Genomic DNA, 22,975 nt, shown 5'->3' on the forward strand with positions numbered 1-22,975 from the left:
CTTGGTGTTCCTAAACTGGCTGCGACATGTTCATGAGCCAACTTGAAGAGGCAAAGACAAGCCAAGCCATCTTTCACAGTTGGACCACCGCGTATGATATTCAGGATCAAGGGTGAGCTGCCCAAGTCTGCCAGCCAATAAAAGGACCTTGAAAGGGCCAAGAAAAAAAGAATTCTGAGGCCCGAACCGGGATTCGAACCCGGGGCCTCTCGCAGTTTAGGCTGTGTGACCCACTAAGTAGATTGTTAGACGCGTTTTAAATATCGGAAGCGGAAGAACTAACAAGCGAGAATTATACCACAAAAAAATCCGGGCGACGTACAAAAAGAGTGTTTTAGTCAGTTACTACATAGCAAACCAAGCCAGTCAGCGAAAGTCCGACCGAGGTACAGGTGAGACCGACCGCGTGGATGGGCTGGACCGGTCAACCCCCTAAATTTAGCATGAGGTACAGGGGTTTGCCGTAGCGCGGAATGGCTATCACTACACCTAAGGCAAATTACAATCGCTTATCAAGGCTCCATAATCGGGGGTGTTAACTCTGGTACTATCAGACAGATGCCTACTTAGACTGGACGGTTCTGAGCCTCCCTGGAAAAATCATCTCGACCTCCAATAGCCGTAGGTGGTGATGATAGTAGTCGAACACCGAGCATATGAAGAATGCGCATTGGCCACTATATATATATACAGTATTAGTCTTCATGATGAATGACATTATTGTTCCCAGAGCTGCCTTCACACTGTTATAACCCAATAGTACCATGATGATACACTTTGTCTACTTAGCTCTATATATATGGGCTACGGCAACCCCATCACTACCATCCTCGGTATCATCAACAATGAACGGCCCCATCGACATCGGTCCCGGGGACCGGAAAGAAAATGTTCAAGCCCCAGAACGCAAGAAAGCTAATTGCCAGCCCAACAATGAACGTCAGATTGTAGAGGCGAAGCCAACCGGTCCACTTGGGGTCTGTCCAGGTGTTCACGTTTGCGGCTAGGCCGGCTGCCAGGCGCAAAGGAGTATCAGATTCTGATTCCTAGACGCGCAATGATGAGAATCGAGCAAAGAAATGAAGAACTTACGCAGTAATGGCCACATGCCCACAGTGAACGCGGCGAAGGCGCGCCAGTTCACGCCGCTCCTGAACCAGTAGATACTGGATGGAGAGCCGCGGTATAAGTCGGAGACCTTGAGGCGGTGTCGGCGGACGACGTGATAGTCGGCTAGCATCAAGCCACTATGCCCATAGCATGAAGGTCAGCTTGTGCTGCTAGTAGATTCGATGGACGGGTGAGGAACGCACGTTGCAGGAGCCATAAAGACACCAAAGCCGCTAAGCACGGAGAGGAATTTGTCGGCGGTTGAGATAAGCTGCCACGGTCTTTGTTTTTTAGTGTAAACATCGGTGACTTGAAGAAGGGGACATACTGAGTAGCGATGCCGATGATTGCCATGATATAGCTTCCGCGGACGATGTTGAGATACTTGGGCCACAGACCCGCAAGATCCATGCCCGTGCTGACGCTGTTGAGCACTACGCTGATCTATCAATCTGATCAACAACAGCCTGCATCGCATCTAGAGGCCAGAGAGCATACCGAGAACTGACTCGCGACACACCCCAGACTCGCAAAGAACACACCCGCTCTAACCCTCGGACTACTCCCATAAAACTCCTGCACATCCGCGAGAAGGTAAATGGGGTTCCACTGGATGTCGCCGCCCATGAGTTTATTGCTCGCGCTGGTGACAATAATGCCGATGGTGGCCGTGATGGCAATAGTTAAGGGACACGCAACTATCTGCGATAACGTCGGCGCATATCGCCGCTTCGAGTATCGCACCCAGTCAGATTGCCCGAGGGTACCGCTGCCCCAGGAACCGAGGATTGCCGTTATTCCGAACATGAATGCCCAGCCAGTGTTTGGAGCAGTACCGGGTTCGTGGAAAAGGTCGCCTGCGCCGTGGGCTTGAGAGACGGCCCTGCATACCCAATTAGTTTAGGCTCGAAGCAAGGAAGGCAGATGAGTGATGAGGGCTTACCAAATTAGCATCCCAAAGCACGTCCCGCAGAAGAGCACAAAGCAAAAGAAGAACGGCATCTGTAATTTCTCAGGCTTAATGAGAACCGCAGGTATGAAGCCGGCCATCCAGATGACGAGGCCAATGAAGTCGTTCGTTTGAAGGTGCGAACTCGGCGAGAAGTAGTTCTTCATGTGTGCGAAGCCTTTATAGTCGTCAGTGAACGTACCTCGCGTCTCTTCAGCTTGGCTTACCAGGAATGATAGCACCGATCATAACCCTTGTCGCTTGGCCTCCCCAGAAAGCTTGCATGCCGAACCACATGCATCCGACGAAGCTCCGGAGAATGACAGGGACTGCAACTCTATCAGCTTCAGGCCGCTTGTTATACCTCTCGGTCTAGGTACGTACAGTAAGACCCTCTCATTCCCCAGGAGAACCGACTCGACACCGTGAACCCGATATGATGGACCTCGCCCATCCAGCCGCAGAAAACAGAAAGAAGACCGCAAAGGAAGGAGCCGAGGATCTATCTTGTCAGCTGGTTTCCCTTTATGCTGTAAGATAAATGGCGTACAATAACCCCGATCGCCTGCTGCGGAGTTAGCCCAAAGGCGAGCAGGGTGCTTCCAGTTGACCATGCTGAGATGCATGCTCCAGACACAGTCCAGTATCCTTGACGACCGTTAGTTAGTAGAAATTCCGACGAACGGGTTGTGGAAAGCACGTACCGAAGTACGACCAAACTCCAAATGTTCTCCGCTCAGGCGGAATGGGGATCAGGTCGCGATTGCACCAGGTTGTATTCTCGTATTCGGCATCCTCGTCGACAGGGCTGAATGGTCAATGTCAGCAATAATACTCTGGGTTTCCCGGTCCGGGGGTTTGGCGCGCAACACCCACCATTCAAGCCGCTGCTTTAATTCCGGCCACGACCAGGACTTCATCTTATAGTCTTTCGCGCTTGCTAGCCGCTCGGTAATGAATGGAGGGCCGGTTTGAGATGAACGACGTGAGATATCCAACTCAGCTCTGCAGAAACCGGGGAAGGCAAGCGGGTCTTTAGAGCATCCCCGCTTATCGTTACACAACTTCAACGAGTGCTGATTGGACGAAGGAAGATGATCCCTGTCTGTTCCAGGCTGAAGTCCGCCTCCAACCCCGTTTTCGCGGGCGGAATGTGGCGCGTTGTTTAGCGATCACGTTGGCCGATCTCTTATCAAGAAGTTGGAGAGCGCTAGTGAGAGCAATATGGTTCGGGGTGTCATATTGGATAGTACCAAACGATAAGAGGCGTCTGTCTTTAATTTCGCAGTTGAGAATCCACAAGGGACTGCATGACTTGCTTGTGGGTGTTATTGGCACTAGGTGGCTACTAGGCCTGGATACTGACAGGGCGCAATCCTGGAGAGCGCAAACTTCAATGCCGACTTACACAGAACTGGGGCCGGTGTCCTGGCTTCGGCCCTGCTCCGTCTAGTTCAGTTGAAGGCTAAAGTGTATGCATTGTTGGCTGACATGTTACCAAGTCAAAGGAACCATCGATAATGAGGAAAGCCTCGGCGGCTAATAGGGCTACTCGCTGAGTTCGCGCCGGCTGCCGCCGCATTCTACTTACTTCAGTACGCTTCTATGATGTTCAGCGTACTTAAGCTGTCAATCTCCCAACGAGGAATGGTTTTAATCCAGTCTCCTAGATATATCCGACAAATTGTTACCATTGGTTAGGCCCTGACCATTGTCTCTTTGTGAGTGCCTCCTTCGAAACGAAGTCGACCACCTCGGCGGCATACTCCCATTGCGTAGGCCACAGAGCAGACAGCAAATATTACCGGTATGTGCCATCTCGCTCATCCAGTACCGTTCTTCATGTGCCTTAGTTAGGAACCTTCAAGGAAAAAACACATCCTCGCCCGAAATGTCTCTCATCGACCATCCCCTCTTTCCCCTATTGTGGAAGGAAGCGCAGACCGAACCTAGCAACGAGCGGGCCTCCGCCGCTGTCTGGTCACATCTGTTGAACAAGCACCTCTTCATGGATAGATCATGGGCAGTACTGCGAGAGCCGCCCCCCCCCCCCCCCCCGAGGGCACCAGTGTTCGGCGCGCACACTTTACGATCGATCACCCAGGGAATGATGGAAAGATAAGGCCTGTCAGTATTACCATCAACGAGGCAAAAGCTATGGAGGACGTTCCTGGGTGCATTCATGAAGTCGAGGATCAAGCGTTCGATGCTTGCAGGAGGTTCTTAGCGGAAGACCCCAGTAATGCGCGCGTATGCGTGGACGTCGTTCGGGACAACGGGAAGGGTTTGGTATGTCGAGCTCCAGAGCCAATACCTCGTGCCAATCTTTGGCTCTGGGAGTTTTGTTGACAAAAGCGAATACGTCGAGTTGAATTCTGCGGAAGCGGTTCTGTTTCGTCGAGCTGCTGAAGTGATGAAGGGTGTTGCGCTAGATGTTTAGCATGACCTGATATAATGCGCCTGGCTTTCGAGCTCCCTCCATCGGTCTAGGCAACAAAGGGTTAGCTAGTGTAGTTTTATAGGCACCGAAAGCAAGGCGAGGTGTTGGGGGGAGAGGGGAGAGGGGAGCAAAGAGATGGCGGGGAATAATAGGAGTCTTCCAAACAGGCAGTTGCGGCCTCAGGCCGCTACCTTGGGGTCCTTTGTTGTTTTGAATTTGGGCAACGCTTCCATCTTCCAAGAATTCAACAACTTTGAATACCATCAATGTCTTCTTGCCCAACAGCCTAATCTAGCTACGTGGACAGCTCTATCACCCGTAACTTCGACTTGGAGGGTGTAGATGAGCTTCGCACTTTGTGCATCCTGTGCATCGACCTCCCTCCGCTGAAATCCTCGGTCAGTCAAGCTCTTCGCGACTCGCTTCATTCCTAACTTGGCTCCTAGACGTGAACCTCCATTCACTATCCGCCGCCCAGTGTCAAATACCGATTCGCCTTAGCGCTTTTGCGTCTACACCACCTTAGCCGACCTGGTTTCTGCCGCGTGTTATGAGACCCTTATGGCTAGTTACAAGCCTTCAGCACGACCTACTCTTGAAGACCAATATAGGCTTGCTTTTTTCGTAGAGCCCTTCGCGATCTACGATGTGACGCGTTTAATGAGCGTGCGTCGGTCCTAAAAGGCATCTTCGGTCCTTATACAACAGACGTTTTGCACGCGAGGGTTCATCAGGGATATCCAAACGGACACACTGAGCCTGGATTCAATATAGTGGAAGGCACATCTTGGCAGCGACTACGCGGGACTGGTACCGTTGTCCGGTGGTCTAGTCGTCAGCAAGGTGACATACAGTCAACTGCGAATATTGACTCTCCAATGGCGGCTGTCTTGTCCTCGATGTCCCCGCTGTCCAGTCAGACCCCGGTAGCATCATCAAACCCTAACAGTCAACTTCTGCCGCCGCAGCAATATCTCTACCGACGCCTACAATTCCGATGAGACAGATCAAAAGCCAACTCTGTAGCCGGTTACGGTTTGGAAGCAGGCGCTTTGACTATCGCAACTTATTACTACGCCAATCAAATTATTCGCAAAGGGGAATTGATGTCATCTCCGATGCCTTCTTGCTCCATTGATATCAACCTCTATTATCGCGCTCCCTGAAATACCCAAGATAACGCGAGTTTGGAGATAACGTTGGCCGATCAGCTCGCCGCGGAAGTTGGAGAACGCCACTCTACTATCCGTACATTGGAGGTAACCACTTAGGCTTGAAAAGATAAGGAGTTGGAGTAGGGAGGCCTTCCTATCCGATCGGCAAAGACCAGTCGGACTCTTGGCTTACGATCCGTGCTGTGAGGATTGGAAATACTCCGGACTACATGCGGAGATGATGATATCTTAGGGCCATATGTAACAAGTTCATGAGCTGCAGTAGTCCTTCCAAGCCAAACCAATCTTCTAAACACCAAACCACTTTATCATGCGCCCAATCCCCCTTCCGAACGGCACAGGCTCAATCCCCGCAGTCGGCCTAGGAACATGGCAATCGAGCGCGAACGCCACACGCAGCGCCGTGAAACACGCGCTGCAACACGGCTACAGACACATCGACACAGCGCTGAACTACGGGAACGAAAAGGAAGTTGGGCAGGGAATCCGCGACTCAGGTGTTCCACGAGAAGAGATCTGGGTAACCACAAAACTGGACAACCACTGGCATCCCCGGGTTCGCGAGGGACTGGAGAGCTCGTTAAATGATCTCGGACTGGGCTACGTGGATTTGTACCTTGTGCATTTTCCTTGTTCGACAGATCCGGAGGATCGGAGCAAGCATTTGGAGGATTGGGACTTCGTGAAGACTTGGTATGTCTCGAAGACAGCGGGTCGCGAGACATGGTTTGCTGATGGGCACAGGCAAGAGATGCAGAAGCTCTTGGACACCGGCAAAGTGCGGAACATCGGCGTGTCGAATTTCCAGATCAGCCATCTCGAGAGACTACTCAATGATCCCACGTGCAAGGTCGTTCCGGCTGTGAATCAGATTGAGGTCCGTTTTATTTCGCGTTTCCCGAGCCCGAGGCTGAGATTGCTGACATCTACATAGCTTCATCCGTATAACCCTTCGTACGTACATTGAGATCTCGGTTTCCCAGAAATGAGAACTCACGACGTTGAATAGACCCAAGCTTCTCGCATACTGCACCTCAAAGGGCATCCACTGTACAGCGTACTCTTGCCTAGGCGGCCACAGCGACAGCCCGATTAACGGACAGACAAATCTCCTCGCTGACCCAACTGTGCTTGAGATTGCTGATGCGAAGAAGAAAACGCCAGCACAGATTGTGTACTTACCACCTTTCTCACCTCAAGGATTTGCATGCAAAAATACTGACTGCCACAGGCTAAAATGGAACCTCCAGCGCGGCGTCAGCGTAATTCCCAAGAGTGTTACGCCGGAGCGGATCGAGAATAACTTTGATCTTGAGGGGTGGGAGTTGGGCGAGGAGGAGGTTGCGAGGATTTCTGGCATCAAGACGCGGGCGAAGGTTGTGGGCGATAGCTGGATGCCGATCCGGGTCTTCACGGGGGATGATGAGTAGGTGGTATAGGTCCGTAGGCAGTGATTGAATGGGGCCTTTGCCTCATGCGACTTCTGTTTAGAGCCCAGGAGAAGAACACGACAAGTAGTAGCTGAATACAAGCTAGCCTCAATATGCGAAGGGAGCACTGTTGATATAGAAAAGCGCAGCGTAACAGAGAAATCATTAAGAAGCTAATCGAGACAAAAGACCATACATAACCCCCAGATACTCCCACCTAATAAGTCGCATTCATCCTCATAGCAATATATTCACTACTCGTAATAGGCTCATACATCTTCAGCCTCCCCTCGCCATGACAATTAGGGAGGCACTCAATGACGCGATCGCGATCCGGACTAATGAAGTACGGAATCGAGTAGCGCGCCTTCGTCATGCGGCCCTTCTTCTCCCCTGTGCTCTCATCCTTCACATCGACCAACGGCGGCGCGCGGACCCGATGCATCGTAGACTTCAGCTCATGGTTACTCCAGCGCATGAGGAGGTCACCGATATTCACGACCGCTGTGCCGGGGATATACGGCGCGGGATTGAATTTCTCCTTTTCGTGGATATCCTCAACTTCGAGACCGCCGACCTCGTCTTGGAAGAGAATCGTCATGGTGCCGAAGTCCGTGTGTGCTGCGATGCGCTCTGCCTTGCCTTCGCGGAGCAACTCCTCTTCAACGGGTGGATAATGGAGCAAACGGCACTGGTTCGTGCGGTCGGAGTGATACTCCAAGAAGAAATTCTCGTCGAGCCCCATACCGACAGCAATAAGTCTGAGCATAAGCGTTTCGAGATCCGAGCACGTTGAAAAGAACTTGGCGAAGAAGCCGCGGAAGCCAGGGAGGGACTCTTCGGGGATCCAGATATTGCGCATCCGCGTGTCATTCTCGTTGCCGATTTCAAAGGACTCCTTCACGTCGGGTGTCTTGCGTCGTTGTGCGATTGAGTCTGAGTCAAAGACCATCTGGACGACCTTTTCGCGCCCTATCCCACTGTAGCCGCGGTGGTAGCTGCCTTCCGGTGGGTGCGGGGCTTTGTTCTTTTCAGAGTCGGGGAGGGAGAAGAATTTGGCGCTCTATTGTACATTGAGACTTGTCAGTGGGATTTGAAGAGTTTTGAGGCAGAGGATTGCTCTACCCATCCAAAAGCCTCATCAACGAGGTCTTGAGGCACGCCGTGGTTCTTGATGTATGCGAACCCCACATGCTTGAATGCTTGATACACCTCTTGCGCAACTTTGGCGAGCTCATCCGGACCACCCGTGAAAGCAGGCTTCAGGTCAATAATGGGGATGCTTGGGACGGTCATTTTGATGCAACCTGTATATGGACGGGAACCGACAGTCAAGAAATTGCTATCGCGGCTATATCCTCGTGCAGTTATCCGGAGGTGTAATCGCGTGGTTTATGATTTGGAGAACGCTCCTTGATATGCGCTTGGGCTTTTATTGGTGTGATATGGCACGATGTGGAGTATGAATGGGATACAGAAGGCATCGGTTGGAAGAGGCAAGTTGGCCGATCTGATCGGGGAATTGGAGTTGGAGAAAGTTGAGGTCAATACCCCGCTTGATAAGAGCACCTCCAGCTGATATATGGCAATAATGTCGGCCAAGGCGCCGGCGACAGGGAGAGCGACAGCAACGTCCAAAGAGCAATCAATATGGGCAGTCTAGCAGAGCACAAATATCGAATTGGTGTCGATGTTGGCGGTATGTCTACGCCGTGTGCATGAAAGAGGAAGGGTGGAGCAGCTGACACTTGTTTGCAGGGACGAACACCGACGCAGTGCTCATCGCGCTTGACTCGATGAGCATTGTCGCATCGCACAAAGCACCTACAACCGCCGATGTAACGACTGGTATCACCAATGCTGTTCGAACAGTTATCGAAAGCGCTTCCGTTTCCCTGTCCTCAATCGGTTGCGTCATCGTCGGAACAACGCACTTCGTCAACGCGGTCGTGCAACGTTCGCCTGCTCTGCGTCGGGTCGCAGTCATTCGACTTTGCGGCGGACCAGAGGAAGGCTTCGGACGCGGAATACCTCCATTCATTGACTTTCCGCTCGATCTCCGATCATGCATCGAGTCATCGCAACAATACTTCTGTCATGGAGGGTATCAGATTTCGGGCGAAGAAATCAGCAGTGTGGACGAAGAGGAAATTCGCCGTGTCGCTGCTGAGCTGGCCGCAGATGGAGTCGAAAATATCGTGATATCAGGGATGTACGCGCCATTGAACCACAAGCAGGAAGTAGTAGTCCGGGATATTCTCCTTCAGACAATGAAGTCCAGCAGCTCCTTTAGACCACGCGTTACGCTCTCCCACGAAATCTCCGGTCTCGGTTTCCTATCGCGCGAAAACGCCGCCATCCTAAACGCGACGCTGCGCCCCCTCGCCGAGAAAACGATCTATGGGTTTAAGAAAGCAATGCAGGATATCTTCCAGGGAAGCCCCTACACATTATACCTCACACAGAACGACGGCAGTGTCCTCAGTGCCGGTGAGGCTGTCGACAAGCCAATCCGCACATTCAATTCGGGCCCGACAAATTCCATCCGCGGCGGCGAGTTTCTCTGGCGGGCTGCTGGAAAGGCGAGCGGACACGAGCAGGAAGAGCGGACGGAACCACTGGTCGTTATTGACATTGGAGGGACAACATCGGATAGCGGATTGTTACTGCCAAATGGTCTTCCGCAGATGAGCTCCATTACGGGTCTGGTCGGTGGTGTTCGGACGAACTTTGCACTTCCGGCAGTCGAGAGTATTGGACTAGGTGGTGGCAGTATTATTCGCGATACTGATGGTCGGTTAACGGTCGGCCCCGATAGCGTTGCTCTGGAGCTGCTGGAAAAGGCACGGCTGTTCGGAGGAGACTATCTCACATCGACGGATATCGTTGCTGCCTCGGGAGTTCATAACCCTGATGAGCCGAATCCATTCCGCGGAATGGGGAACGCCTCCCGATTATCAGACATTACTCCGGAGCTTGTATCTCGGGCACGAGAAGTGATGAGACGAATGATTGCGGCGCTGGTAGACAGGACGAAGACGCAGAAAGGAGACGTGGATGTCCTAATTGTCGGTGGAGGCGCTCCGCTGATCAAAACCGACGAACCACTCACAGGCGTCCGCAGCTTACGAACTGTGAAGGGGGCGGAGGTGGCGAATGCTGTCGGTGCTGCCATCTCGCGAGTATCTGGCGTCATTGACACTGTTGTCGACACCTCCAACCAAACGGTCAAGGCAGCGCAGGAGGCCGTATCACAGTTGGCGGTTGAGAAAGCTGTTGCTAATGGAGCGAAGTCAGAAACTGTCCAGATTGCCGAGGTGACTATGCTTCCGATACAGTATGTGGATGCCAAAGCCAGGATCGTGGTTCGTGCGGTCGGAGAATTGGCCATGGTGTCTCAAGGAGTGACGGAAACATTAGATCCTTTGGCAGAGTACGAGCAGAAGGAATCACAGGAAACTACGCGGTCTGTCCCTGAACGCACCAACGACGAAATTGTCGACAGCCACTCCTACCGTCCGCTCATCAAAGACCAGCAGTGGATTATCTCACCCACAGATCTTGGGTTCATCGCCCAAGGCTGCAAAGTGCTCGGCTGTGGAGGCGGCGGTGACCCATACCAAGAGTTCCTCAAAGTCAGTGCCCTGGTCCGAAAAATTCCAGGCACTGTCAAAGTCGTTTCACCAGACTACCTCCCCGACGATGCGCTTGTGGGCTGGACAGGAAACATGGGCAGTCCGGAGGTAAGCATGGAGCGGCTTGAGAATGACGAATGTCTCAAGGCACACGAAGAGCTTATACGTGCGACTGGCATCTCAGGAGTTGCGGGTTTCATGGCGTTAGAAATTGGTGGAGGGAACGGCGTACTGAACTTAGGTGTTGCGGCAATGTTCGGAGTCCCCTGCGTTGACGCAGACTATATGGGACGCGCATATCCCACGACTTGGCAAGTGACGGCCAACGTCTACGGCACCGAGCGGGGCGAAGCACTAGTTCCAATGACAATCGCCAGTGGTGACGGGTCATTTATCACAATGACCGCCTCCCGCACCGACAAGTTGGTAGATAAAATTCTACGAGCCTCGTGCGTCGAAATGGGCTGTCGTGCCGGTAGTGCCGGACCACCAAAGACGTCCAAGACTGTACGCGAGCAGGCAATCACCAACACAGTCTCTCTTGCCTGGTGGATCGGTCGGGCAATTGCGCTCGAGAAGACAATCAGTGACAGGGCGAAGCGGATAATCGATGAAGTTGGCGGTCCAGAAAGCGCAGCGATCCTTGGCGAGGGGAAGATCACAAGTGTTGAGCGAATCCTCAAGACCGGTCATACGTATGGTGTGCTCGAAGTGGACGGGAAACTGCCGGATGGTACGAAGGCTACTCTGAAGGTGCCGTTCAAGAACGAAAATGCGTTTGTCGAGGCGGTCTTGCCGAGCGGCGAGTCAAAGATCCTGGCGTCAGTGCCTGACTTGATTGCTGTTCTTGATGCAGAGACCGGAGCCGGACTGGGCACGCCGGAGTACAAGTACGGCTTAAAAGTAATGATCATCGCCATAGCTGCTTCGCCGAGGTGGACCGACACACCGAGGGGCATGGCTCTGGGAGGTCCGGGGTCCATGGGATTTGAGGGAATTGAATACGTGCCCATAGGGAAGTATAGCAAGCCACGGAGCGTGATTGATACTTTTGCTGCCTGATTTATAAGTATAGAAAGCTTGTGCTGTGGGTAGGCATTGGGGAAACCACCATTCAGACAGTGTATATAAGCAATGACGAACCGAAATTGAACGAGCTCATGTCCCGCTCATTCCATTTCTCATGATTCGCGCGGCATGCAAGAAGAACGAATCGATGCGCAATGCTACCGGTCGCAGCAGCGCAAGAGACGCATCATCGTCCGCCCATTCGCGTAAACGTTGAAGCGATTCGTGAAAGCTTCCTAGGAGCCCAAATGCGGCGTGTACTTGTTGTGGGCTAGGCGCGAGCAAGAAGAGGTAGATCAGGAAGTTTCCGCAGAGCGTAAATTGGGACCGGGCATCTAACTGGTTAGCATCATCAAAAGTTGGAGGCAGGTGAACATACGTCCGCCCCAGAAAGCATGCAAACACTCCCGAGTTATTCTGCTCATGAACAGAGTAAAGTTGCGAAACTCCGCAATGGCTTGTTCGAAATATCGGCAGAGTGGTGAAGTTGGGTCTGACTTGGCGGGCATCCGGGCAGGGCTCATCAATGCGCGAAAAAGCAGTGCTTGGACGGCGAAGTAAGCCAAATTGAGCGGTGCTACTACGTGAGCCTTGAATCTATTTCTGTTGAGGTGTACGTACCGTTATTGCAAAATGCGGAGGCACCATCGTAAGCCATGGTGACACAGTTGGGAACCATTGATGACCAAGTCTCAAGCTCGCGTCGAATATTTAGAAGCCGAGCCTCCCTGGTTTGAGGTCGGGCGATTGTCTGCTGATAGCTTGAATCAAGGCTATGTGTATTAACAACAGACCGTGAAATAAGCAGGAGACTTACTAGTAAGAATCAATAAGCCCATGGAGAATCTGGCTGAGCTTTACCATCTCCAAGAACCGAGCGCTTGTGGAAATATTGACGGTCTGACTGGAAACGTCGACCATTTCTTGAAGATCGGTAGGTACGTCCTCGTCGAATGCGAGGTCGTCCATGCTTGGTGGTGCAGTTGTAAATGAACTTGGATAGACCAGCGGGGGGTTTCCATGGCACACAGACGACCAAATATCACTCACGTATGTTGCCCACCACAGCTTCTTCCGCAACTTCTTCTCTTCCGGGACAAGGTGCCAAGCCGATGAATCGCGGTGGAGTCCTGCCATTTGGGCGCAGGCAACTATTCGAGAGCTAGAAATCCATGTCCGCGGTGTTTCGATAGTCGCATTGTCCGCCGGTCGCTCATGCAGCAGAAGCAAGCATGCTTGTACGCTCCACAAATTTGGCCCGTGAAGCTCCCGCTGCAAGGCCGACTGAGCCGCTTCAAAGAGGATATGGAGGTCAATTTGCAAGACGCCCTCTACATCTGGATCGTGCTGCCAGAACGTCGAGCCGAGCCCGTATACAACTCCGCGGAGCGATGCCGGAATCCTCAACTTGTCTTCTTTGTACGCTTTGAGGAACCTGACTTTGGAAACCACACAAAAAACAGGATGGACGTGCTTGAAGAACAATTGGACCAGTGTCGCGGCATGAGGAGAAACCATCGCTTCGATATTATCGGACATTCGCTGCTTTGCCAAATCGTCCGCCGGCTGAAACTCGTCCATCAAAAGGTTGAAGTGGACGGGGAATGCGGCCGCTTCCACATCGCCGGGAGTAGCCTGGATTACGTCGGCACTAATTCCATCTTTCTCATTGGTTATGACCGAACGGAAGGCAGCAAGTAAGTCTGTGTCTTGCTCGCCAGAAAGACCAAGAGAATGTGCCGTCCGATTTTCATTGTCTTCCAACGTGTCGACCGTCGGCCCATTGTCGCTAAGAGGAGAAATAAGACCGTAGGGCAAAGCCTGATTTAATTCCTGAATCCGGTGGCTTGGTGAGTTGGTCGGTCCTCCGTCGAGAGGGCTAGGTTCTATCTCGGGCGATAAAAGCGCCTGGATGCTAGTGTAGCTCGCGTCAACAACAGTGCTGTTTGTCGCGGAATCGGAGATCACGGTTTCTCCAGAGCTCTGCCGCGAGATGGGCTCGCGATCCATAGACTTGCATGCTTGACCTTTCGAGCGACAGAGCCGGCCTGACACGTTATTCAGTAGTCCAGTTTCATACAGCGGGAGTCACCTACAAGGAGGCACAGTCTCGATTATGCAGGCGGTCTTTCGCCGTCGGCACGCGTCGCAGGGTGGATTCTTCCGGCTTCTCCATTGTCGGGCAGCGCCGAACTTGGTCTTGATCTTGAAACTACGTCGTCTCCGGGGGGTAGCCTCGTTCATAATGCAAAGCAGATGAGATATTCATTTTGACGATGTGTTGGAGAAATGAGGGGAGAAAGCAAAGACCGGATGGCAGGAGTACACATCCCGTTCGGGAATAGCGTCCCGATAAGCAGAATCCTTATCTCTCTTCCACGGGTGCACACTGGGAACTCCAAAGGAATCGCAATTTAGATTCAAAGGCTTCAAGACTGCAAACTAGCCGGAATATTGCGGGAATGAGCACTTCCGCTTCTTCCTAGTGATGATTCATAGTCATAGCGCGCGCCTATAGTGATTGGCAGGATTGACGGGAGATGTCTCTCCAGACCCAAGCCAGAATATGGACAGAGTTCCTAGCGGAAATATATATCCGCAATTTGTCATGAGCGAGGATTTGCTGAGAGAAATATCCAAGAACAAATATTCAGTCTCGACCACGTTGAGGGCTAGATGAATCACAGGATAACTACACATCAGATCTGAGTATTTACTCATAGATCAATATAATCGCAGGATGGGCTTGATATGCCTTCTGACATCAAGGCGAGAGCAAACTGGCCGTAGATTGTGCTGTGCATCATGATGACTAATGGAGTACATAATCTTATGCATATAGTAGTTACTCAGTGGCGCCTTCCTTTTCCGGAGCACAGTGATGACCTCACTCAGTGGCAAGAACGACGGAGTCAGGGTCAGGGTAATGCGGATTATACGGCGACTCAACCTTGGAAGGACCCTGGTTTTAGCACTCTTTGGCAAGGAATCTACTCAGCATGTTTAACCTTCGCAGCATGTTTACTCCGTCCACACTTTGCTTCGATGACAGGCCGCCATGTCGTGTGGCGGTGCAACGGAAGTAGGAAAATCATGTGATGCATTTCCTCCAGGGGAAGTGACTAATCAGCGTTGGCTGGTACCTAGCGAATGACGTCGGTCTAGAGCCGGGAAAAAGGGAGGTGGCGAATCCACAATTCCATCTCATCTCCGGAATTAGAAGCAGGTAAGACAGCTGCAATCAAAAGCAATATGAGTTCAGGAGGTCAATGAGCTGGCCGTGGAACAGCTCACTGGCGGCTTTTGGTGCCCAATGGAAAGTACTGCAGAGACCCTGAACCACGTCTCCTCCGGCGCGCCGCAACTCTCCCGTTGAGACTCGAACGGCCACAGTTGCAGTGGCACAGCGGCGTCAGACTGAAAGCAGGCACCGTACCACTCTTCGGCCTCTCGGCAGACAGATCTGGTTAAGGCCGCACTAGGAAGGTTGGCAGCGGTGGAATTGGACATCTTTGATCTATCTTTAGTTCGTCCAGACAACGCGGCCCAGCTCCACTGCGAGTCTAGGCCCAGTGATCCGATCCCACCTGCACTGTGTTCTCGCTCTTTCGCTCGCTCTCTTAAAGATCTCTCTCTCTTCTCTCTCTGCACCACAGTCATTCCTTCAACCCATTACTTCTTCACCCACTCTGGCCTTACCTATACATTCTTTTTAATACCACACTCGCTACAATGCTCACCAAGACCCAGATCCTCGCTTTCGCTCTTTCCCTTGCCTCCGCCGAGGCCGCCTCCAAGGGTTTCAACTATGGCGCTGCGAAGCCCGATGGCAGCGTCAAGGTCCAGGCCGACTTCGAGGCTGAGTTCCAGACTGCGAAGAACCTGGACGGTGTCTCTGGCTTCAACAGTGCCCGTCTCTACACCATGATCCAGGGCACCGGCAGCACCCCCATCTCTGCTATCCCCGCCGCCATCGCCCAAGAGACGACCCTCCTGCTCGGTCTCTGGGCCTCCGGTGGCAACATGGACAACGAAATCGCCGCCCTCAAGGCTGCCATCGAGCAGTACGGCGAGGAGTTCTCCAAGCTCGTCGTCGGTATCTCCGTCGGCAGCGAGGATCTCTACCGCAACTCCGAGATTGGTGTCCAGGCCAACGCCGGCATCGGTGTCGAGCCCGAGGAGCTCGTTTCCTACATCAAGCGCGTCCGCGAGACTATCGCTGGTACTAGCCTGAGCGACGCCCCCATCGGCCACGTCGACACCTGGAACTCCTGGACCAACAGCTCCAACGCTGAAGTTGTCGAGAACGTCGACTGGCTCGGATTCGACGGATACCCCTTCTTCCAAAACACCATGGACAACTCCATCGACGACGCCAAGGCTCTCTTCCAGGAGTCTGTTGACAAGACCAAGTCTGTCGCTGGCAACAAGGAGGTCTGGATCACCGAGACCGGTTGGCCCGTTAGTGGTGACTCTCAAAACCTCGCTGTCGCTTCCGTCGAGAACGCCAAGCAGTTCTGGGACGAGGTCGGCTGCCCTCTCTTCGACAACGTCAACACCTGGTGGTACCTCCTCCAGGACGCCTCCGGCTCCTCCACTCCCAACCCCAGCTTCGGCATCGTCGGCAACACCCTCAGCACCACCCCTCTCTTCGACCTGACCTGCTCCGCTTCCAGCTCCAAGGGCAGCAGCTCTTCCTCCGCCTCCGCCTCCGCTTCCGGTTCCCAGTCCACCGGCTTCAGCTCCACCACCAAGGCTGCTAGCCCCAGCGCCAGCTCCGGCTCTGGTCTTGGCCACGGCGGTTCCCTCGGCTCCTCCGGTTCCTTCTCTGGCGGCCACTACGTCGGCTCTTCCAGCGTGATTGCTTCTCCTTCTGCTACTCCCTCCGGCAGCGCTGTCCCCGGCTCCAGCTCTGGTTCCGGCTCTAGCTCTGGCTCTGGATCCAGCTCTGGTTCCGGTGCTGCTGCTGCTGGCTCTGGCTCCTCTGGCACTGGCACTTCCGCCGACTCCACCACCAGCACCTCTGCCAACCCCGCTGACTTCACCGGTGCTGGTTCCCGTCTGTCCGGCTCTATCTTCGGCGCGGCCATTCTTGTCGCTGCCCTCGCGGTCGCTCTCTAGATTGTCTAGACTGGTTATAGCATGGCGCTTGGCATAAAAGGGTATAGGGTTTATTTACAATATTGACATACCTTCATTTCTGTACAATTTACTTATTTGATCTTTTCCTTGATCAATCTCGGTAGATATTCTCCGAACAAGTTAGAAACAAGAAAGAATAAACTTTGCACGACTCACTATTAAATGCGCATTGTGCTGTTCTTGTCCTCTCTACCCCGCAGATCGACATTCCTTCTCCCCTTGTCATTGTTTGCTCGGCATTCATTCTCCCCGCCGGAGATTTCCCCTTTGTCCCTCCCACCAATGATGATGCCATATTGCTTGACTCTTGCTCTATTAATCTGTCCTGCAGTAGCTCGGTCGGGTATACTGCTGTTTTCGCTGCAACTGACCCCGAACTACCCTGTTTGCCGTGCAGTTGGAGGCCCCTTGGCAGGCTAGTACCTTATGCAATATGATGTGATCGGGTGATTGATTAATGTCGCGACGCGGAGGCGCGGATAACGGACTGTTGAGGACGGAGGACGGAGGAGACGTGATGAGTTTAAGATTGCGGTTGACGTGCTGGTGAGGGGTTGAGTGCTTAAAAGGGCATTTCTTTCCTCTCTGTTCCTGAAGACCTGGCTAATTGACTTGACTGCATTGCAGAGAACAGATTGCGGTGGATGGCCATGACTTTGTGCACCGCTTCTCTTCGCGCCCTTGGGGCCCTCGGCCTGCTCCTCACAACACTCACAACACCTGCCCTCTCCCTCCCGGGTTCGACCAGAAACACCACCTCCGATTCGATCCCCATCCACTGGGTCGGCGATACGCCGGACCATGTCGCCGGAACAACCTTCGGTCTCCCCTGGCCGCGCGGGAAATACACATTCAATGACACCCAGTTCTCGCTGTCCGGTGGATCGGGCGATGTCCCACTCCAGTCGTGGGTAAACGGGTACTGGGCCGACGGCTCGATCAAGTGGACTGGCCATGCGATTCCTCAACTGGACAGTGTGGAGGATGGGTACACGGTTAATGTTAAGTCTGGCGGAGGCGTGAAGGGCAACAGCAGCGAGAGCGTCAAGGTCAGCAGTGGCGGCGGCCAGGTCTCCGTTGACACCGGCAAGATCACCGTTACCTTCCCGAGAACCGGCAGCAAAATCATCGGCTCGATAACGACCTCGTCCGGCCAGACGGTCGGGCAGAACGGAAAGCTGGTCTTGCACACGCAGTCGGGCGTTGCGGAGGATGTTGCTTCGCGCGCGAACACAACGATCGACTACCTCAACTTCGAGAGCAAGATCTCGAATGTCACCGTCAGCAACGAAAACAGCGTCCGCGCGCTCGTCACAGTCCGCGGCACGCATGCCCCGACATCCAGCGATCATGATGCGTGGCTGTCCTTCGTCGTCCGGTTCTATCTCTACGCTGGCTCAGACGCAATCCGCATCGTGCACAGTATTGTCTTCGACGGCGACGCAGAGACCGATTTTATCTCAGGCCTCGGCATCCGCTTCGACGTCCCACTCGTCGGCGAGGAACTGTACGACCGCCACGTGCGCATCCCCGGCGTCGACGGCGGCTTCCTCCACGAGGCCGTGAAGGGAATTACCGGGTTGCGCCGCGACCCCGGCGAAGAGGTCCGCAGCGCGCAGTACAACGGCACCAAGCTGCCCGACGAAAGCACATGGGACACGCGTGTGACGACGCGCTTGCAATGGATCCCCGACTGGAATGACTACAAGCTCGCGCAGCTCTCGCCGGACGGATTCACGATCCAGAAGCGCACGAAGCCCGGGCAGGGGTGGATCCATGTCCCCGGCGGCACGCGTTCGCATGGCCTGACGTACCTTGGCGGCGCGACGAAGGGCGGACTTGCGGTTGGCCTGCGCGATTTCTGGAAGCGGTTTCCGACGGGAGTTGAGATCTCGAATGCTGCAAGTGATGCAGGCTCCATCACGATCTGGCTCTACAGCCCCGAAGCCGCGCCGCTTGACCTCCGTCCCTTCCACGACGGTCTCGGCCAGGATACGTACGAAAAGCAACTCGACGCCTTGGAGATTACCTACGAAGATTACGAGCCGGGCTTCAACACGCCCTACGGCATCGCGCGCACCAACGAGATCTACCTCTACGCCTTCGACGCTACACCAGACTCCGACCATCTCGCCGCCCTAAGCGTGCACACCAACGAACCGCCCGTCCTGGCCGCCGAACCCGCCTACATCCGAGACACAAAAGCGCTCGGCTCATACTGGGACCTCCCGGACACGTCGAACGAAAAAGCGTCCACAATCGAAGACCACCTCACCTTCCTGATCGACTTCTACGAAGGCCAAGTCGAAGACCGCCGGTGGTACGGGTTCCTCGACTACGGCGACTACATGCACACGTACGACGAGGACCGACACATCTGGCGGTACGACGTGGGCGGGTACGCGTGGGACAACTCCGAGCTCTCGCCCGACCTGTTCCTCTGGCAACAGTTCCTGCGGACCGGCGACGCGAAAGTCTACCGCCTCGCTGAAGCGCTTACTCGACACACGGGCGAAGTCGACGTCTACCACATCGGTGACTGGAAGGGTCTGGGCACGCGGCACGGCGTGCAGCACTACGCCGACAGCGCGAAGCAGGTGCGCATCACGCAACCGCAGTACCGCAAGTACTTCTTCTACCTGTCTGGCGGCGACGAGCGCGTCGGCGAGATCCTGGAGGAGGCGCTTGACACCGATAAAACGTATGAAGTGCTTGATCCGAACCGCAAGGTCCGCACGGATGGGTGGACGCCTACACCCGGCCAGCCCGCCACCATCTCATTGGGCACAGACTGGGCCGGACTCGCTGGCGGGTGGCTGATCGAGTGGGAGCGACGGGGTTCGCGCTGGCAGGAGGCTAAGTACAAACTCACGCAGACATCCCGCGGCATCGCAAACCTCACCAACGGCTTCGTGACCGGCTCAGGGCTCTACAGCAGCGAGAGCGGCAGCTTAACCGCCCCACCCGCCGACATCAACAACACCGGCCTTGTCAGCGTCTCGCATCTCAATGCCGTCTTCGGATTGCCAGAAGTAATCTCCGAACTACTCGAATACTGGAACGACGGCTCCGACGCCCCCGCCGGCTTCAAGAGCGACTGGCTGGAATACTGCTACTACTACGACGCGTCCGCCGCAGAACAGACAGCGCGGTACGGCGAGAGTTTTGGCAACCTGAATCTAATCCAGGGCCATTCGCGGCTCACAGCGTACTGGGCGAACCAGGAGGGGAATAGCACTGTTGCGTTGCGGGCGTGGGATGCCTTCTATAACAATGATGATGGGTTCTTGGCGGATGAGACTTGGGCCAGTGTTGTTGTTAATGGCAGCGATGTGTTGATTCCAGTTGAGGAGGCGAGCTTCATCAGTACGAATGCGTTTGCGCAGTATGGGCTCGCCGCGATTCAGAATTTGGCGCTTGTTGGGGATGTGCTTGAGGAGTCGCCGTATCCTTAGCTTGACAACTGGATTGGGTTGGGGTCGTTGGTGTTTTGATATAGGTATTGACGAAGGTGGTTTGGTGCCTTGGGGGTTGATGGATGTTCGCTTCTACTTCTACTCTGTCTTTCACTTCTTCACTTCTGATATTACTTCTATTTCTACTCCTACTTCTACTTCTTCTTTTGGTTCTTCCTCTTCTTCTTCGTACTCAACCTATACTTTGACTCCTGTTTCGTTTGTTTCATTTTTTCGACAATTCGCTTCTTGTACAATCACTTACTTCATTTCTTAGTGTCTTGCCTTGCCAAATCAAATCAAATTGGAGGCTCCTAACAGTGTCCATCTTGAGTAGTATGGTAGTCTATAGTTGAGGCTTGCTCTACTGAACCATATCCCCCAGGCTGGGCTGTGCTGCACCTTTTTGTCAATTGTACTGATGGTTACTTCCTCTTTCATTCCTCCCCTCCTTCCCCTTTGCACAACACAATGTGGAGGGGAACCAGGGATTTCTCACTCAGTTTTGTTTCCACACAGAATACAGAGATGTGTCAAGCGATAGAGAACCTTTGAGGGAGCAAGATGACTCGGGTTGGGTAGTTATGTGGCATTCACCCATTTTCTCCCTTAGAAGGGAGTAACACAACACGCAGATTTCATTCACTTCACCACTGCCAGGACTCCTCCCATTTCTCTATATGATAATGCCACCATCTTCATCTCCCTCCTTGTTTGTGTTTTATTACCATTCCTCCCTCAATCTCTCCCAGTCTCTTCCCACCATACCTCGCCTCATCCTACAATCACCATGTCTCAATCCGTCGCTCAATACATGGCCTCTCGCCCCAACCTCCCACCACACCCCCGAACCCTCAAGCACCTCACTTTCCTCCCGCCAGTTCTCCTGACGCGAATCCTCACTTATCTTCCGCCGCACTCCATCGCCACTCTTGCCCGTGTCAATTGTTACCTCAGAGACAGAGCGATCCCTCTCCTCTACCGACACGTCAACCTGCACCCAGATCCCGGTGTTGACGCCGTGACCGACAAACTCATCAGCAACACACCCCGCCGCAGCTTCTTGGATGTCATATACCGACGCGGCGACCTTGCTGCTCTCATTCGCGAGCTCATCGTGCACGACCACTACATCTTCATTACGTCGTTCGCGCATATGTTGGACAGCATGATGGGGTACTTGAAGAATCTGGAAAAGCTGGTGATCAAGGCGTGCTTTGCGACGACACCGCTGGGGACCGTGGATCCGCGCCTGGGGTCTTTATTGCAGGGGAGCATTTGGAGGGTCTTTTCGCGGTGGGTGAGGAGTCCGTTTCTTAGCAAGTTGAAGAGTTGTATGTCCCCATCGAGCCTCCCTTCATGAATAGAAGGAGAGGCTAATGATGTCCTGGCACAGGCGAAATAAGCCTCTCCTTGGACACCCCTTGGCTCTTCACCGAATACGAAGCCCTCCTGACACTTCCATCTCTCAAGCGCCTTACAATCCACAACGCAGCCATCCCAGACTTCAATGCGGCGACTGCAACGAGCGCGCGCAGCACACCCCTCCAATCGCTGACTCTCCTCTGTTGCGACATCTCGCCCATCGCGCTGGCCAAGATGCTGACTCTCCCGCGCGCCCTGCAACATCTGAGTATAACTGGCCCCCGCCAAATAGGCCTGGTTCAGTACACATCCAGTCAGCAAATCGTGTATCTGCAAGCGCTAGCACCGCAAAGGACTTCCCTCCGCAGCTTCGAATGGACAATCAGCCGCTTCCGGACCCGTGATCCACTCGCGCTAAACTTCAGCCATCTTTCGGCATTGGAGAAGCTGACAATCACCCCCTTACTCCTCCGCGCGCGGGGGTACCCACTCAACCTGACGCCGCTGGTCGCCAGTCCGTTCCCAGCCTCGCTGAGAGAGTTGAAGATCCTTCACATCTGGCCTGGCACGGTGCTGGAGATAGAGAGAATGTTTATGATTGCGATTGCGAGGTTGCGTGCTGCTGGACACGTGCAAAGTCTGGAGAGAGTGGTTTTTGATACACCAGATGCGGATTGGTTTCGAGAGCGATATGCGTTACCTATAATCCCGATGTCAGTGCTGCAACAGGCGGGTAAAGGACTGGGGATTCGCTCAGATGGGGAGGACATCGCAGCTGACTATCTCACGGAGGATCAAGCGGAGGGAGAGACTCAGAGCGGTCCGGCATGGCCGGGATCATCTATCCAAATTCAGCGCACGAGATGCCAGCTCGGACGGAGTTTCGCGGCGGACGATCTGAACGAGTGCGCATGCTGCGATTATAACCTTGGACACAAGATCATCGGTGACCAGAATGGTAATGAGATTCTCAATGTTACCATTGGCCCCGGTGATGCGGATGTTGCTGCCTGGCTGCGGACGATAACATGAAGGTGTCTCGGTGATATCGAGGTTGAGATGTGAGTCTGAGCTGAAGTCTTGTACGATATTGAGGATGTCTGCCTGTATTGGCTGGGAGTATGACGCCGATGTATTTCTAGATGTCTAAGGGTAGCGAAAACAGTCTCAAATCAAGGCCAATCTTCTCATTACTTGCAATTTATC

General features: G+C 53.7%; 10 protein-coding genes across 10 annotated transcripts; 7 read left to right on the forward strand and 3 right to left on the reverse strand.

The window, feature by feature from the left end:
* Window positions 1-839: 839 nt before the first annotated feature.
* Window positions 840-2,979, reverse strand: BDW74DRAFT_183253 (nucleobase cation symporter-1 family protein; the record flags this gene model as incomplete). The annotated part of the gene is made up of 11 exons (XM_073730459.1): window positions 840-1,012; window positions 1,093-1,247; window positions 1,314-1,391; window positions 1,439-1,554; window positions 1,609-1,993; window positions 2,054-2,237; window positions 2,287-2,388; window positions 2,444-2,561; window positions 2,610-2,707; window positions 2,764-2,867; window positions 2,936-2,979. 11 exons carry the CDS (start codon window positions 2,977-2,979, stop codon window positions 840-842), a joined length of 1,557 nt encoding a protein of 518 aa, XP_073578662.1.
* A 1,131-nt stretch (window positions 2,980-4,110) lies between these two features.
* Window positions 4,111-4,608, forward strand: BDW74DRAFT_162731 (uncharacterized protein). Its single transcript, XM_073726003.1, has one exon. The coding sequence runs from the start codon at window positions 4,302-4,304 to the stop codon at window positions 4,497-4,499; it is 198 nt and encodes a 65-aa protein (XP_073578663.1). The 5' UTR covers window positions 4,111-4,301; the 3' UTR covers window positions 4,500-4,608.
* A 1,175-nt stretch (window positions 4,609-5,783) lies between these two features.
* Window positions 5,784-7,213, forward strand: BDW74DRAFT_106223 (uncharacterized protein). The gene is made up of 5 exons (XM_073721634.1): window positions 5,784-6,367; window positions 6,419-6,551; window positions 6,609-6,628; window positions 6,684-6,848; window positions 6,906-7,213. The coding sequence occupies exons 1-5, from the start codon at window positions 5,985-5,987 to the stop codon at window positions 7,102-7,104; spliced, it is 900 nt and encodes a 299-aa protein (XP_073578664.1). The 5' UTR covers window positions 5,784-5,984; the 3' UTR covers window positions 7,105-7,213.
* BDW74DRAFT_106219 (isopenicillin N synthase family dioxygenase) lies at window positions 7,178-8,650 on the reverse strand. Its single transcript, XM_073721632.1, has 2 exons — window positions 8,230-8,650; window positions 7,178-8,167 (listed from the first exon to the last, which is right to left on the reverse strand). The coding sequence occupies exons 1-2, from the start codon at window positions 8,398-8,400 to the stop codon at window positions 7,322-7,324; spliced, it is 1,017 nt and encodes a 338-aa protein (XP_073578665.1). The 5' UTR covers window positions 8,401-8,650; the 3' UTR covers window positions 7,178-7,321.
* A 104-nt stretch (window positions 8,651-8,754) lies between these two features.
* On the forward strand, window positions 8,755-11,801 carry BDW74DRAFT_183256 (uncharacterized protein; the record flags this gene model as incomplete). Its single annotated transcript, XM_073730460.1, has 2 exons — window positions 8,755-8,803; window positions 8,863-11,801. 2 exons carry the CDS (start codon window positions 8,755-8,757, stop codon window positions 11,799-11,801), a joined length of 2,988 nt encoding a protein of 995 aa, XP_073578666.1.
* Window positions 11,802-11,897: 96 nt separating this feature from the next.
* On the reverse strand, window positions 11,898-14,051 carry BDW74DRAFT_188827 (Zn(II)2Cys6 transcription factor; the record flags this gene model as incomplete). The annotated part of the gene is made up of 5 exons (XM_073731818.1): window positions 11,898-12,142; window positions 12,187-12,387; window positions 12,429-12,580; window positions 12,625-13,855; window positions 13,904-14,051. 5 exons carry the CDS (start codon window positions 14,049-14,051, stop codon window positions 11,898-11,900), a joined length of 1,977 nt encoding a protein of 658 aa, XP_073578667.1.
* A 1,488-nt stretch (window positions 14,052-15,539) lies between these two features.
* On the forward strand, window positions 15,540-16,928 carry bgt2 (GPI-anchored beta-1,3-endoglucanase EglC; the record flags this gene model as incomplete). Its single annotated transcript, XM_073730461.1, has 1 exon — window positions 15,540-16,928. One exon carries the CDS (start codon window positions 15,540-15,542, stop codon window positions 16,926-16,928), a length of 1,389 nt encoding a protein of 462 aa, XP_073578668.1.
* Window positions 16,929-17,004: 76 nt separating this feature from the next.
* On the forward strand, window positions 17,005-17,481 carry BDW74DRAFT_106244 (uncharacterized protein). Its single transcript, XM_073721635.1, has one exon. The coding sequence runs from the start codon at window positions 17,112-17,114 to the stop codon at window positions 17,367-17,369; it is 258 nt and encodes an 85-aa protein (XP_073578669.1). The 5' UTR covers window positions 17,005-17,111; the 3' UTR covers window positions 17,370-17,481.
* On the forward strand, window positions 17,285-20,799 carry BDW74DRAFT_106302 (polysaccharide lyase family 26 protein). Its single transcript, XM_073721636.1, has one exon. It carries the CDS (start codon window positions 17,594-17,596, stop codon window positions 20,402-20,404), a length of 2,811 nt encoding a protein of 936 aa, XP_073578670.1. The 5' UTR covers window positions 17,285-17,593; the 3' UTR covers window positions 20,405-20,799.
* BDW74DRAFT_106310 (F-box protein) lies at window positions 20,800-22,869 on the forward strand. The gene is made up of 2 exons (XM_073721637.1): window positions 20,800-21,738; window positions 21,801-22,869. Exons 1-2 carry the CDS (start codon window positions 21,195-21,197, stop codon window positions 22,799-22,801), a joined length of 1,545 nt encoding a protein of 514 aa, XP_073578671.1. The 5' UTR covers window positions 20,800-21,194; the 3' UTR covers window positions 22,802-22,869.
* Window positions 22,870-22,975: the final 106 nt, after the last annotated feature.

Source organism: Aspergillus multicolor, assembly GCF_047715735.1.
Source record: "Aspergillus multicolor strain CBS 133.54 unplaced genomic scaffold BDW74scaffold_43, whole genome shotgun sequence".
Taxonomy (NCBI): domain Eukaryota; kingdom Fungi; phylum Ascomycota; class Eurotiomycetes; order Eurotiales; family Aspergillaceae; genus Aspergillus; species Aspergillus multicolor.